The sequence below is a fragment of the Onthophagus taurus genome, chromosome 3 (assembly GCF_036711975.1).
Source record: "Onthophagus taurus isolate NC chromosome 3, IU_Otau_3.0, whole genome shotgun sequence".
NCBI lineage: Eukaryota > Metazoa > Arthropoda > Insecta > Coleoptera > Scarabaeidae > Onthophagus > Onthophagus taurus.
The window spans coordinates 5,849,070-5,865,042 of record NC_091968.1 but is presented as its reverse complement, the minus strand read 5'-3'; the positions used below and the strand labels follow the sequence as shown (position 1 = coordinate 5,865,042).

At 33.1% G+C, this 15,973-nt stretch overlaps 1 protein-coding gene across 1 annotated transcript; it reads left to right on the top strand.

Moving 5' to 3' along the window:
• The first annotated feature begins 678 nt into the window (after nucleotides 1-678).
• Nucleotides 679-7,793, top strand: LOC111416801 (uncharacterized). Its single transcript, XM_023048904.2, has 5 exons — nucleotides 679-845; nucleotides 946-1,014; nucleotides 1,076-1,142; nucleotides 6,132-7,352; nucleotides 7,417-7,793. Exons 3-5 carry the CDS (start codon nucleotides 1,086-1,088, stop codon nucleotides 7,756-7,758), a joined length of 1,620 nt encoding a protein of 539 aa, XP_022904672.2. The 5' UTR covers nucleotides 679-845; nucleotides 946-1,014; nucleotides 1,076-1,085; the 3' UTR covers nucleotides 7,759-7,793.
• Nucleotides 7,794-15,973: the final 8,180 nt, after the last annotated feature.

Here is a 15,973-nt window from a genome sequence, read left to right as displayed (position 1 = left end):
TATCGAGGAATGTAAAAGATCTGAAGAATCCTCTGATATTTGGGTAAGAAAAAAACATTAATTTTAATTCTATTTCGATAAAGATTAATTTTTAGATACATTATTGGCAATTAAAATCGTTTAGTAATTTATTACCTAAACCTTTAGTTAAATTCATTTTAAATCTAAACGATGTGACTTCGGTGAGTTTCTCCAATTTACCAGGAATAAAAAAGATCGAAATCTTTGGGAACGAATTGAGTCATATGATGTTTTGGGTCCCGAATTATGTAACAATAGGTGAGCAACAAAAAACAATCTATTTTAAGAAATCTATTAAAAATAGATCGATAAGATAATTTAATTAAGATAACCAAAAAAATTTAAAATTTTTTGTTTTCAGGTGCAGGATTTTCGTTGTCCACCTACGACGATCGATTTCAAATGGGTTTTTTAGTCGATGAGTGTCTAATTTCAAACGATGAGGATGTCCAAGACGTTTTAAATGGAGTTTTTGAAAATTTGGAACGATTATATGAAGTTGCCAGGAAATTTTAAGTGTTTATTATTATTAATAAGTTTTTCTGTTCTTATCTTTGATTGATGTTAAAATAATAATCCTACAAAAAAAATAGAAGAAACAAATATTACTTATAGATAATCCATTATATTCAACGTTTGTGTGATAACCTCACTCACTTTTATTATTGTTGCATATCAAACATTACACATTTAGCTTTGGCACATATTTACTTATCACACAATAAACGTTACAACTCGATCTTTGCACTCTTGCACGTCCTTGCCAAATTAATTTTTCGGCAATCGCTTATTCCGCATTCTCAAATCGCATTAACAACATCAAGGTAATCAAATAATTCATATAATTATAATCCAACAAAAAATTAAGGGCAGGTTTCTCTTTTTTGCTATTTTAACTTTATTATTTATGTTTGAATCATTCAGGAAAAAAGTTTCAAATACGTGATCAACTACACACACAAGTTCGATAAGACCGTATATTTATACCTAAAGGTAAATATCAAGTTCGATATAAATAAATTTAAGTTTAGTTAATGAGTTAATGTTGGATTAGTCAGAGCAAAATGGATTGTTTTTCAAGTTTCCTGCAAATTTACGGAAGTGTTTCATCAACGATTAAGGTAAGTTAAGTTTTATTGTTTAGTAAGCACTTAAAAATTATCGTGATTAATTGGGTTAGTTGGTTAGATTGAATAAAAATGATAAGAATATTTGTGATTGAAGAGATGTGAAGGTCAAGTTCAATGTTGTGTTTAAAAAGTATTAAAAATGTTCATCCCACCAATATAATTATTAACATTTATGGCTTAAATTCTGTCATGATAAGTTACAGCACACGATTTCTGATGACAATGCAGTATTGATATCTAGTGATTATTATGAATTATTATAAAAACGTCACAATTAATTTATTGATGATTCACTAAAAATTTGATAAATACCAAGATGTACTTCTTTGGCATACGTCATCCTTCAAAAAATTAGAAAATTACTAATTCCAAATCTAAATGTTATCTTTGCAATGCATCACTTTTCCAAGATTTACGACATTCTCTTGATCAATATGTCTAAACACGGTTTAACTTGAGATAGAAAATGTGTTTAACAAATACATTTATTATATAACATATATTGCAGCACCTCAATCATAAGTAAGCCCAGTTTAACTTAAGATGGAGCTTAAAATAAGATTTGAGAGTAGGGCTCAGATTAGATCTTATAGTCTTATCATAACAGAAGTTGCTATGTTACTAGTATATAGCAGATACAGGATAGGATTTTCTTTCGTTCCAAATCCCATTCAATGATATCAGTTATTATCAGTCACATATTAGAGATTACTGATCTCCTACTCTTCATGGTTGCCTTCCAAAAGCTAAAAAAAAATACTCCAAAAATACTGTTGTTACAAGAGTAGCTCTCGCTACCCTTTTTATTATCCTTTTTATACTCACGAAGAGTAGGGCAATATTTATTGTTTCCTACAGTATGCCTACTCAAAACAGATATTCAGAAAAGCTCTTGAAAAAGTCAATTAAGGAACATCTATAAATGAGATAAGACTGAATAACATCCGAGACATAAGGGATGAATAACGTAAAAGAAAGCGAGAGCCATATTTGCCAAATTGTTGATTCGTCTCAAAAGTCTTTGCGGATCACGTCTTTTTGACAATCATATGATATTCAGCGTTGTTATCATCCATAATCTCTGAACAACTAATTTATGATATGATAGGTAACCAATTTTACAGAAAAATTGCATATATTGTTTTCAGACGTAAAAATTGATATCATATCAAATAAAACCGAGGTCGCTTGCGATCGAGGCACTACATTGATACCATGCCGTATACAGAACTAACCACTTTACAACAGTGTCAACAGTAATAAAGCCGAGGTCGATTGCGGCCGAGGCATAACATTCATACCACATCGCACAGAGAAGCCAACCGTTTGTTAACGATATTAGGAGTAATAAAGCCGAGGTCGCTTGCAGCCGAGGCGCTGCATTGATATCATATTGACTACAAAGCTAGCCAGTTTTCAACGATATTAAGAGTAATAATGTCGAGGTCGCTCACGACCGAGGTACCACATTGATCGTTGAAAACCGATTAGTTTTTGATATGGTATGAATTTAGTGCCTCTGCCGCAAATGACCTCAGCTTACTCACTCTTGATATCGTTACAAATCGATGAATTGTTGCATCGATAAGCTATATAGATATTACCTTTAATATCGTTGCAAATAGAGCCTCGGCCGCAAGCGACCTCGGCTTAATTACTTTTAATATCGTTATTACTAACCCCTTTGTTAGTTGTTGTGTCGATATGGTATTGATGTAGCGCCTCGCCCACAAGCGTCCAGAACTTACTCACTCTTGATATCGTTATAAACCGGTGAGTTTTTGTATCAATATGGTATAGATAATATATAGAGCCTCGACCGCAAGCGACCTCGGCTTAATTACTTTTAATATTGTTATTACTAACCCCTTTGTTAGTTGTTATGTCGATATGGTATTGATGTAGCGCCTCGCCTGCAAGCGTCCTCAGCTTACTCACTCTTGATATCGTTATAAACCGGTGAGTTTTTGTATCAATATGGTATAGATAATATATAGAGCCTCGGCAGCAAGCGACCTCGGCTTAATTACTTTTAATATCGTTGTAAAGAGGTTAGTTGTTGTGTTGATATGTTGATACATTGATGCAGAGCCTCGGCCGCAAGCGACCTCGGCTTACTCACTCTTGATATCGTTATAAACCGGTGAAATTTTGTATCGATATGGTATAGATATAAAGCCTCTTCCGCAAGCAACCTCGGCTTAATTAGGGGAGACCGAGACACATTCGGGCACTTTTGGTCTACTACCTTTTAGTAATACAACAAAGTATGCTCTATTACACATGTTACAAAACGTTAAGAGTTTAAAAATAGGCCATATTTTTCCACTCAGTAATATTTATAAAAAAAATGCACTTTCGGATGCACGAGGCACATTCGGACAGTGACCAAAATTATAATACAAAAAGAATCGGGCTACAACTACAATGAATTCAAACTTTTTATTCAATGACGTAATACATATCTAAGTTCATTGGAAACTTAATTATTGCATTTAGTCTTGTAGTACTTGACTTGATAGGTTGTGGCAGTTTCAAAATGACATCAGACCTAGGGACCACTGACACGTCTAAGATATTCGGGAAAACAAAACCTGTATTGCCCTTTTTTTTCTCAAAAAGCTGACCTCGTATTCATCAGATCGATCATCAACAGCTAGGACTTTGCCAATGTAATATTTGATGCTTTTTTTTATAAGAAACTTAATTAAAATGTAATTATCGATCTCAATTATTGTTTCAAACTCTAGTAAGCCTGGCGCATCAGTTTCTTCATCTTCTAGGTGCATGTTGCCTAGATGTGATGAATCAGACGACTATTTGCCTTTTTTTGTTTTTGGAACCTCGATATCTGAATCAGATGAAGATGTCTCATCTTGAATTTTCTTTTACCCGTTTCTTTTCTTTACTTACTTTCTTTTCAGTGTTTAATTTTGGCACCACCTTTTTTCGTGATTTCTTACTTTTTATTGGGAAGACTTGTCTTGTAGCATTTTTCTCACCTTGTTTCATCATTTTCTCCCTTTTAATGTCTTCAATTCGTTCCTTTTCCGGTGTGTCGGTGTAAATTTTGGAGCTTCCTTGCCTGGATTTACGTAGAATCTTTCGTGGGGTGCTCTTGGAAAATGGTGAATATCAGCAACCGTGTAATTCTTTTTTCTCTCTTTGAATACGTTTACAAACAACTCTTCAACAATACTTGTCACCATACTAATAATGTCAGTAGTAGCTTGGGTTCCAGAAAGACCTGGCAAGTCACTCATTGCATCTTGTTTTGCAACGGAAATATCTAAATCCTGAATTGCCACCGGTGCCCTGAAAGGCCTGTCAGTGACCGTTGCTGGAAGATAATCATTTTCATAGAAAACTTGAGAATTTAGCGGCCAAATTTCTGTTTTAGCAAACGCTTTCACGATGTTTATAGAGGTAAATGATAACAAGTATGGTTCATGTGAGAGTTGAGGAATGTGATTTATTTTAACCGTTGTCCCAGGATTGAAGCTCAAAAAGTCGTTGAATGATGCTTTACACCTTGATTTAAATGACCCATAGATCCCGACATCTAGGGGCTCCATTTGGTGGGTGCAGTGCGGCGGAAATGAAAGTAGTTTAATACTGTTTTCTCTACAATATAAAATAGCTGCAAGGCTAATGTGCGTCTCGTGGTTATCAACTATGAGTAATATGGGATCCCCTGCAGTTCTTATGCTTCTTGATATGTTCAAACACCTTTACAAAAATTTCAGCAGTCATCCACCTAGTCTTTGATCTAAAACACACGGAGCCTGGTACTGAACCATACAGATATTCATCTTTTATTCTTATCCTGGGAAAGATGTAAATAGGAGGCAAGGAAACTCCAGAAGCCGCTACAATTCTGCAGAATGTTACTAATGTACCACGCTCTCCAGAAACCACTTGCCCAACCTGCTTCTTCCCGCTTTGTGCAATTACTTTAGGGGCCTGTAGAACAGTTGTTATTCCTGTTTTGTCACAGTTCAGAATCCGGCCTGGTGTGAAGTTGTATTTCTCCATTAGTTTTCGGTGGGATGAATCTTGGTTTCTTTTCATAAAAGCAGCTATCCAGTCTTCGCCTACCATTTTGTAGAAGCTTAAGCAGTAAAGTGGAAAATATTTACCTCTTGGCACAAAAGACTATAATTTTAATTTGTAGAAAGATTTGTTGAAATACCGGCACCATCATTTCACAGCAGCCATTAACACAACTGAGACGATGTTTGTCCGACCGTGCACACTATTGCAACTATTTTAGGCGGTGAATTTGCCCTGCCCGAATATGTCCTGTGTCGAATGTGCAAAGATCTCCCCTACTCTAATATCGTTGCAAAGGGATTAGTTGTTGTATTGATAAAGGTATAGAAATAGAGCCTCGTCCGCAGGCAACCTCGGCTTAATTACTTTTAATATCGTTTTAAAGAAATTAGTTGTTGTGCCGATATGGTATTGATGAAGCGCCTCGACCGCAAGCGACCTCGGCTTACTCACTCTTGATATCATTATAAACCGGTGAATTTTTGTATCAATATGTTATAGATATAGCCCCTCGGCCGCAAGAACCTCGGCTTAATTACTCTAATATCGTTGTAAAGGGATTAGTTGTTGAATCGATAAGGTATAGAAATAGAACCTCGGTCGCAAGCGACCTCGGCTTAATTACTTTTAATATCGTTTTAAAGGGGTTAGTTATTGTGTCGATATGATATTGATGTAGCGCCTCGGCCGCAAGCGACCTCAGCTTACTCAAAACAACGCGGTTTTTGCCGAGGTTTGTTAAAGGAACCTAACCTTACCTCTCATTACTATTACATTTATTAAATTTGATCTTACTTAACATCAATACTCACAACTCTAAATTCGTTCTGTGAATTCACACAACAATAATCCGTATTATGGACGGATATTAAAGACGTTTTATGTTATTTTTATTTATTTATTTTAGTTTAGTTTATTTATTTTCAGCATGGTTTAAGAAAAATCCCTCCAATAAATTTCATTTGTAAAAACCCAATTTTAAACCTTTTTATAACAACATTATGTTGGTTAATATCAATAATACCCTTAATAATCCTAACAATAATCCTAACACTTTTATTTTTCTATAAATCCTTCGTTAAATTAATCCTAAAACTTCGTCACGGCGAAAATTTCGGTGGAATTCTCCTTTCAGCGGATACTTTATGGATAACGGAAGACGAAACAGCCCGAAATATAATAAACGTCGTTATGGTAGTCCAACTGGATACCTCCAAAAAAGATTTAATCGAATTTATGCAAGATATATGCAGAAATCATCTACTCAAAACAAAACGGTTATCTAGTATACGAAAATTTTTTATGGGTTACGGTTACTTTTTAGCCAATCAAGTTTTAGTTGAAGATATTCTTTCAGTTTGTGTCGATTTCGGTGACGCAAAAACGATTAATGAAGAAAATTTAAAAGAATTCGTTTCAAAATATTCAAACATGGCGCTTCCGAAAGATGATAAAGCTGCTTTTGAAATAATAATTTGCGAGAAAAGAGTCGTTTTTACTAATACTAATGAATTAGATAAAGAGCAATACGCAGTCTTATTAAGATTTCATCATTCCGTAGCTGATGGTGTATCATTAATGAGTTTGCTAAGCGGAATCGTCGATGATAAAGAACATTATCGGATAACTTCCGAAAACTTAAATAAACTCGATAACAATGAAATAAAAAGGATAAAAAATCTTCTTTTTAAACGCGATTTAAAGCGATTTTATAACTGCGAGTCGTATGTAAATACTTTATTCGCATTTAAAGATAAAAATCCTTTAAGGATAAATAAATTAACAAAGGAAAAACACGTCTCTTTCAAAATCGGGGATAATTCAATGATTGAAAAAGTAAAAACGATACGAAGAGCGTTTAATTGTTCGTTTAGTTGCGTTTTATACGCAGCTGTTTCACAAAGTTTATGTGATTTCTTTAAAAGAAATAATTTAAATAATGAATCAAATAAGAATATTAACGATTTAACACTGACTTTTATGGTGATTCCTGATCGAGTTCAATTACATTATAATCATAGTGAATTAAAGAATTTAACTTCAATAGGCAATATAAAATTATCATCAAAAAATAATTTAACTTTAAGGGGTCGTCTAGAAGAAATCATTAAAGAAAATGAAAAATATTTAGAATCTTGTGATCCTTGGGTAAGTTTTAAAACTAAAATAATTTTTCCAATTAAACTTTTTTCCAATTAAAATTCTTTTCCAGATTTATTTATGGCAATTAAAAACGTTTTGTAACTTATTACCAAGCCCTTTAGTAAGAAGTTTAGCTAAATTTAGTGCGGTTACATCAATTGGGTTTACAAATATGCCAGGAACTAAACAAGTACAATTAAATGGGCAAGATGTTAGTTATTTACTATTTTGGGTACCCAATTTTATTACAACCGGAGCAAGTTTTTCATTTTTCACTTATAATGATGTGTTCCAAGTGGGCTTTTTGGTAGATAAAACATTAATTCCTAAAGGAAATGATGTAGAAATGATTTTAGAGGATATCTTTAGTTATATAGATAAGATGTATCACTCTTTTTGTAATCAGAAATAAATTTTATGTTTCTATTTAATCTTCGTTCTTTTAAATTGATGTAAGTTACGTTTTTAATTAATTTTAAAAAGCTTACCTAGAAGAATATGAACCTAAAACCGAAAAAAATAAGTTATAAATCAATTTTTATTAACATACAGAAAATTTTCTAACCTGAAATTCCTTTTTCCGTTTTGTATAAACTATCTGACCTGTAACAATAAAAAAATATTTAATATTATTTCGTAACGTTTATTAATACATGTTTTAAACAAGTTTTTTATAAAATTACAAATAAATTTATTATTATAACTAAACTTAACCTCAACCGACGAGATCACGAAAAAAAATGGTGGCAGTTGCAAGTTTAACTAAAATTAGTTAGTTTTCTTCTAATCACTCAAAAAAGTTGTGAAAACACAAATCTGTAGGATTTTTTCTTATATTTGCTTTTCCGGGAGTGAAATAGGAAAATTTTCAATAATCACACGATTAAATCGAAATTATAAACAATGATGAGTTAAGGTTGGTACTAATTAATACCAACCTATGACTATTAACAACAAAATAAAAACATCCTTATTTTAATGAATTATTTTTTTTATTATTTGTTTTATTCAAATTCTTTTCCAAAAATTTATTGATAAGTCCATATACAGTAGATGTAAACAATAATAGGTAAAATTAATGAAATTAAGAATAAATAGTAAATTGTGTATATTGGGTTGCATAGATTAATCATAATTAAAAACCAATTGTATATCTTTTTTGATTAAGAATAATAGAACGTAAATGGCAAGAAGACTGATTATCGATGGGTTGCTTTGGAGATGGATTAACTAGCTACTTCGAATTCTGCTACTTTATGGTTAATTATTTAATTACTCTGTGCTTTGGTTGCTTTTCTTCTTGGAAAGCCCACGCATCAAGTTACATTAACAATAGATTGACTTGTGGAATCATTTTGTTTTGATTTGGATTAAATTGATGTGGACTTTGGTTTCTTTATAGCTGTATTGGTTTAAAGTTAAAACAATCCATGTGCCCACAGTAAAAAGTATAATACTGTACTTAGATGTAAGTTTTAAGGCAATCTTGTAGAAGAGGGGAAAACAATACAAGAGAGACAAGCAAAAGATAGAAGTAAAGCCAGATGAGAGAAATATATGATGGGCAAATACGTTCACACCAAATTTGGAAGCATAGTGAAAGAAATCAGTTGGCTATCAAGACTTGAAATTGACTATGTGAAGAAGCTTGAAGAGGAGAAGTAAACTTACATTGGAAAATTTTTCACCTGTAAGGTTTTAGTTCATAAATGTGATGAAGAAATGTGTTCTTGTAAAAATTTCACCATAATATATGCAATTAAACAAAAACTAGACACAAGCCAAACTCTGACAACAACCAATTAAGACAGCCATAAGTAAAAATTACAAATAATTTCATATAGAAGGTTTGACAGTTGACAAGGGGAATTCCCTAATTCACTTTTTTGTATTATTCGAAATGTCTAGACAAAGAGGCCAAACAACTGAGTTTCTAAATTAGTGCTTAAACATTCCCAGGAAGGAAAATCAGTACAAGAAATTACAAAAATTGTAGACAGAAGCCATTCTAAGGCTTCTATTCAATATAGAGCCCACCTCCAAGAGGAAAGGTGCGGAAATGGCATTTGACAATTTAACCGATTGTGATTAGCTAACTAGGAATTTATAAATTTTACAAATGAAGTGTCACAACCAATGTGATGTAAAATACATAGATATGAGCCAAGGTCCGTTCAGTAAACATACTGTAAGGTTATCCAACTCCATATGAACGCTGTTGTTATGAACGTATCCCTCCGCAAAGGCCTTGCTATGACGTCATTGGAAGAATTGACATTTCTATGTTTTTATTTATACAGTGTATTTCACTTAAGAAGCAATATACAAAAATATTAAAAAAAGTAAATAAAATAAAAAAAAATTAAAATATAAAGCGAAATGTTACCGGTTATAATTTTATTATTGTTAGGTTATCCAACTTGACTCGGTTACCATGGTGATTAAGATCCAAACATTGCAGGAACTTGTCAATATTGAAATTGAATTTAAGTTTTTTAAAGGGAAAAGTCTTATTTAATTGGTTTAAAAGGCTGTATTTAACTCAAAATTGGTTTATCTAGGGTATTATAAACAAGGTAAGTGGATTAAATCAAAAAGAGGTATTTTTAATTTATTTTTTTTAATTAGAATCAACTTAAATTAACTACAATTAACGAATTTGTTATGAATGCGAGATAATCGTAAAGAATTCGAATAGTTTTATAATTAATAAAAATTAAGTTAAAATTGATAAAAAAATCGGAATAAAATTTTATTATTTTAAGGTTATCCAACTTGACTTGGTTACCATGGTGATTAAGATCCAAATATTGCAGTTGCTTGTCAAAATTGACGTTGAATTTAAGTTTTGTTAGTGAAAACACGTAATTAATTGGATTTAAAGGTTGTATTTAATTCAAAATGGGTAAATGGATGAAATTATAAGCAAGGTAAGTGGATTAAATCAAAAAAAAATATTTTTAGATCAATTAAAAAGTACAAGAATAACAACTAAAACTAGACCTACAACTAGAAAGTTTTAGGTTTAGCCGGGCGTCTTAGACAAGAACTTAGAAAAGTCTGAAGACGCACGGCTAAACCCGAATATTTCTAGTTCTAGGTCTAGTGTTAGTTCTAGTTTTACACTAGCACTATCACTACAATTAACACAAGACCTAGAACTAGAAACAGTCGGGTTTAGTCGTGAAAAAAACATTCAGTTGTCAATGTCAACTTTAATTTTATTATTATACAGGGTTATCCAGTGAAACGAGAAGATTTAAATAAGTAACTAATTCTTTAAGAAAATTTATTTTTTTAATTTAATGGTTATAAACATAAAGTACAAAGATGGCCATTTACTGTACTATAAAAGAAAATTTTATTTTTTGAATCTGCCATATGTCTTCCATTGGAATCTATGCACTTCTGCAGCCGGGCCTGGAAGTTTCCCATGACATTTTGCAGCATATTGACTGGTATTCCTTCAATTTCGTCCCGAATTCGTTGTTTTAGGGCTGGGATAGTTCTGGGTGGATCGTTCTGAAAAACTCTTGTTTTTAAGAAACCCTATAAAAAAAAGTCGCAGGTTGACAAATCTGGAGAGTGAGGGGGCCAAGGGGAATGACGCCGCCTGGAAATAAAGCATTCACAGCATTCATAGCAACTCTAGCGGTGTGGCTTGTTGCCCTATCTTGTTGGAATATTCTGTGTTCATTCGCATTAAAACGGGCGAGTTCTGACGTAAGAAAGTTCTGGATCATTTCAACGTAACGCACAGAGTTAACAGTCACAGCACTTCCATTGACATCCTCGAAAAAAAATGGGCCTAGTATTTCTCTTGCCGACATGGCGCACCAAACGTCACCTTTGAAACATGAAGAGGCGTTTCATGAAGTACGCCAGGGTTTTCCTCTGACCAGTATCTGAAGTTTTGTTTATTAACAAAACCAGATAGGTGGAAATGCGCCTCATCGCTCATCCACAAATGGTTTATTTGGTCGTCATTTTCTTCAAGTCTTCTGGCTATTTCCTCACAAAATTGTAATCGTTTCTGATAGTCACTTGGTTTGAGAGATTGCACAATCTGTATTTTGTATGGGTGGAAATGTAAATCTTGACGAAGAATCCTTCTCACCGAAGTGTTACTTATTCCAAGACGGAGAGCATGTTGTTTGGCAGATCGGCGTGGACTTCTGAGCATTGCCTGTTGAACAGCAGCGATGTTTTCAGGGGTTCGAACGGTTTTTGCACTCCCACCTCGTTTTTTAGACGTTGATCCTGTTTGTTCAAGGTTGTTTATCCACGAACGAATGGCGTTATCCGAAGGAACCGGCCTATTACGCGGTATATTGAAACGACGTCGAAAAGCACGTCGCGTTTTCACCAAACTCTCGCCAATACCACCACCACTCACATTCCAGCTGTCAAGGCCATCTCCAATCTTCCCGTTTCACTGGCTAACCCTGTATTTGTAATCTTCATAAAATAACCTTTAAAGTGAGTCCAAACTTGACGCATTTATCTCAAAAAACCAAAAAGTTCAAACTTACAACTTTTAATTTTGACATATTTATCAACTTCATAACAATTTTTTCGAATTTTACAATTTTCGCCGATTAGTTTTAAAAATTTGTATAAGATTCAGTTCTTTTAATATGACTATGAAAATTTCCCAAATTGTTAATAAAAGTGTCTTTTTTTCCAATGAACCAACCCGTTTTGAGAAATAGCTTTTAGTTTTTGAGAAAACAATATTTGAAGTTTTGATAAAATTTTCGATGTTGCAATTTTCATCGATAACTTTCAAAACTACCTATAAAATTAATTTCTTGAAGGATCCTTGTGGAAATATCACCAATTATTAATTAAAGTATCCCCTTTTTAATGCAACAAGCCGTTTTGAAAAATCGCTTCTAGTTTTTGAGAAATAAATTTTTGAAGTGATCGACAAGAAGAAGAAAACAATATTTATTTGGACTTATATAAAAATTATAACAATAAGAAATACGAAAAGAAATACATATATAAAATAAATATAAAAAGAGTCCAAAAGAGCTATACACCTTAGTCTTCCTGCCAGTGACTTTGAATTCGGTTTGGTTGTACTTGGGTCTTCTCATTTTTTTAGCAGGTTAAGAAGATAAGATGGGATTTTCAACATAGCTAGCTTGTACAGTAGACCTCTGTGCCATACGGAGTCGAATGCCTTCCGAACATCCAGGAAGACTGCGGCGGATTGTTGTTTTTGGTAACGTGCATTTTTCTTATGTAGGCGTGGATATCAAGATCCAGCTTCCTTAAGATTTCCCTTGAGATATTGTCGTATCCAGGGGCTGTGTTGGTTCCTCTGTTAAGTAGTGTGAAGTATTCTTCTTCCTGCATGAGAGCATCTTGAGGTGTTTCGGACGAATTGAGAAAGGCGTGTTGGTACCAATTGTCTACAGTGTTTTTGTTGTGAGGGCAGAACAGGGCCTCATTGCTGAAGGAAAACACCCTCTCAAGGTATTCAGCGTGGATGTTTACTATCTTTTCCGGGCTAGAGTGTGAGCAGCCATCCGTAGGGTCAATAAGCTCCTGGGTTTCTGGCGACTTTTGGTACTTCGAAAGTTTGCGGACTTCTTGCCAGTAGTTTTTACCCTTGCTTCTGTTGATTTTGTCACAGTGATCGACAATTTTTTCGAATTTTGCAATTTTCACCGATTAAGTTTTAAGAATTCGTATAAAATCCGGTTCTTGGAATATGAGTATAAAAATTTCCCAAAGTGTTAATAAAAGTTTTCTCTTTCCAATGAACCAAAACGTTTTGATAAATTACTTTTAGTTTTTGAGAAAACAATATTTGAAGTCTTGATAAAATTTTCGATAATGCAATTTTCATCGATAACTTGCAAAGTTCGCTATACATTTATTTCTTGAAGGATCCTTGTGGAAATATCGCCCTTTATTAATTAAAGTATCCTCTTTTTAGAGTTGCTTCGTTAGTTAAATCAACATCAAAAAAGTTGATTTTGTATCTTGGATCCAAATAAGTTGATATATCTTATCAGCTTTCTTATTAATTTCGTTTTTATTCAAATATCGCAACAATGTGGCAATATAGGGTATCACTTCGGCAATGCACCAGAAATTATAACCATAATTGCTGGATAGATATGCCGTATAACCGGATATCCGGTCGAAGGGGATGCCGAATATCCGATGCAAAATCACTATCCGTTCTATCACTAATGCAAATGCATAGTAGTTTCGTAACTATGGTTACTGCATTCATATATTGCGAGTTATATGAAATTCCTGGTAATTAAGATAAAGTAATGTTTCCAGTAGATCATAGCTTTGTTCGTTGGGACTGCACTACTCTGCACGACATGGCACTCGTATGACGTCATAGTGCAATGAAGTGTAAGTCAGTGCAATGTCATGTCAACTTAGAGCAGGTCAGAAAAGTGTATAAAGCGTGGTCCCAACGAACAGATTTTTATAAAAAAAGTGTATAATATTTGAAATAGACGAACTAGGAGATTAGCTTTGTTCGTTGGGACTGCACTACTTGCATTCACTTGCACTAAGCAGTTTAGTGCAGATGTTGTGTGTTCGTTGGGGATAGTGCAGTTTAGTGCAGCTGCACTCATACTGTTAGTTGGGCCATGCGTAGTGCAACTTCGTGCAGCCGGTGCAAGTTAGTGCAGTTTAGTGCAGCTGTACTTATACTGTTAGTTGGGCCATGCGTAGTGCAACTTCGTGCAGCCGGTGCAAGTTAGTGCAGATTTTGTTGCACTTGCTTTCGATTAAGTTCAATAAGTGCGTGTAATTCAGTGTAATGAAAATGGCGGAATATTTGAAAACGCGTTTTGTAATAATTAATATTCATATTAAATATTAAGAAATAAAACCTTATAATAATTAATATTTGTTGTATTAGAGAACACAGTACATTAAACCCCAGTAGAAGCAGTAGAAAAAAACAAAATAGGACAAAATAGTAGATAAATGGACAACAGACTATAAATAAGATATTAATTTGTTTCTTTTTTTAGGGTTATTATAAATGATTAGGCAAAGGAAAAATTCCAAATCAGCCCGTCATTGTTAAGGCCAAATTCTTCTCGAACTCTGCAGAAGATAAAATTAAAGCTGTTGGTGAAGTTGTAATAAAATTATTATAAAAAGAGAAAATCATTATTATAAAGTTATATTTTTTTGACATTAACATAACCTCAACATATTATACACTATTTTTGATAAAAATCTGTTCGTTGCGACCACGGTTTATACACTTTTCTGACCTGCACTAAGTTGACATGGCATTGCACTTACACTTCATTGCACTATGACGTCATACGAGTGCCATGTCGTGCAGAGTAGTGCAGTCCCAACGAACAAAGCTATTGTCAGCGAAATACTCGTGGAAAATGAAATTATCGCAGAATGTTTTTGTTCACATGCTAAATTGCACCAAAATCGATAAGCAATACTTGCAACAAAAAAAAAATTTGGGGTGGTGAGGGTAGTTAATCCCAGCCACCCCTAAATGAGAAAAAACACATAATTAATATTTTTAAATGTACTATAAGTGTATTTAATGAAGCCAAAATCGCAGGGTAGTTTTTAAATTATTCCAAAAAAGTAGGGGTAGTTTTCTATTGCCTCTGCTTGGGTTGAATATACTGTGTTCTCTAGTACAACAAATATTAATTATTATAAGGTTTTATTTCTTAATATTTAATATTAATTATTATAACCTTTATTGTTTTCCGTATAATTCACACAAAAAAAAATAAAAAGAAATTCACTAAATCAAAATAGTTTAAATCAAATAAGTATAACTAAATAATTAAGGGAACATTATTAAAGGTAATATCCCAGCATTCACTGAGAATACACCACTAATTCTGTCGAACAGAATTGTGAGTGGTTTTTCGAAAAATTTACAATAATTAGTGACCTATAGGCTTTACAATTTACTTAGCTCAGGTATTGTAGTACAGTCATATTTATCTATAAGTAGCAATTAAAAGAAATTGAAGAAAACGCTTACAAATGGAAAATAAGACAAAATAATTACAGGGAATGCTATTGTAGAATATCACTTAATTTGCCAATATTCGTTAAGGTTTTTAACCATTCTCTCACAACAAAGTTGGTGTTTCTTGAGCTCATAGACTGGTAATGTACAAGGTGTCCCAATTTCGATGTCCACATAGGCTATCTCCGAACCTACAAGAGATAGAAAAAAAGTAGCTTACATGTCATGATCTCGTTTTTCGGGAAAATGCTAATGCCGAAAACTCCGAACAGCTATCGTCTTTTGTTTTCGCCGTATCGGCAAAAACCGAAAATTTTGCGAAAACGACATTTGCGAATATCTCACTTATTATCAAAGATGAAGTATTATAAATAAAACATTATATGGGCAACTTTTTACGAAGAATTCAGTGGCGTAGGTAGAATTTTTTTCCCATCTTTTATTTTCGAGATTTTAGACGTAACTTTATTTTTTTAAATGGAAACCATAGTTGGTTATGACTTAAAATAATTTGTTATTTTCTTCTGATAACAAATATATATAGTTTGTGGGGTATATTTCTTATAGTTATTGAATAATTAACAAAAATTCATTTTGTTGTATCTAAAACTAATGTATG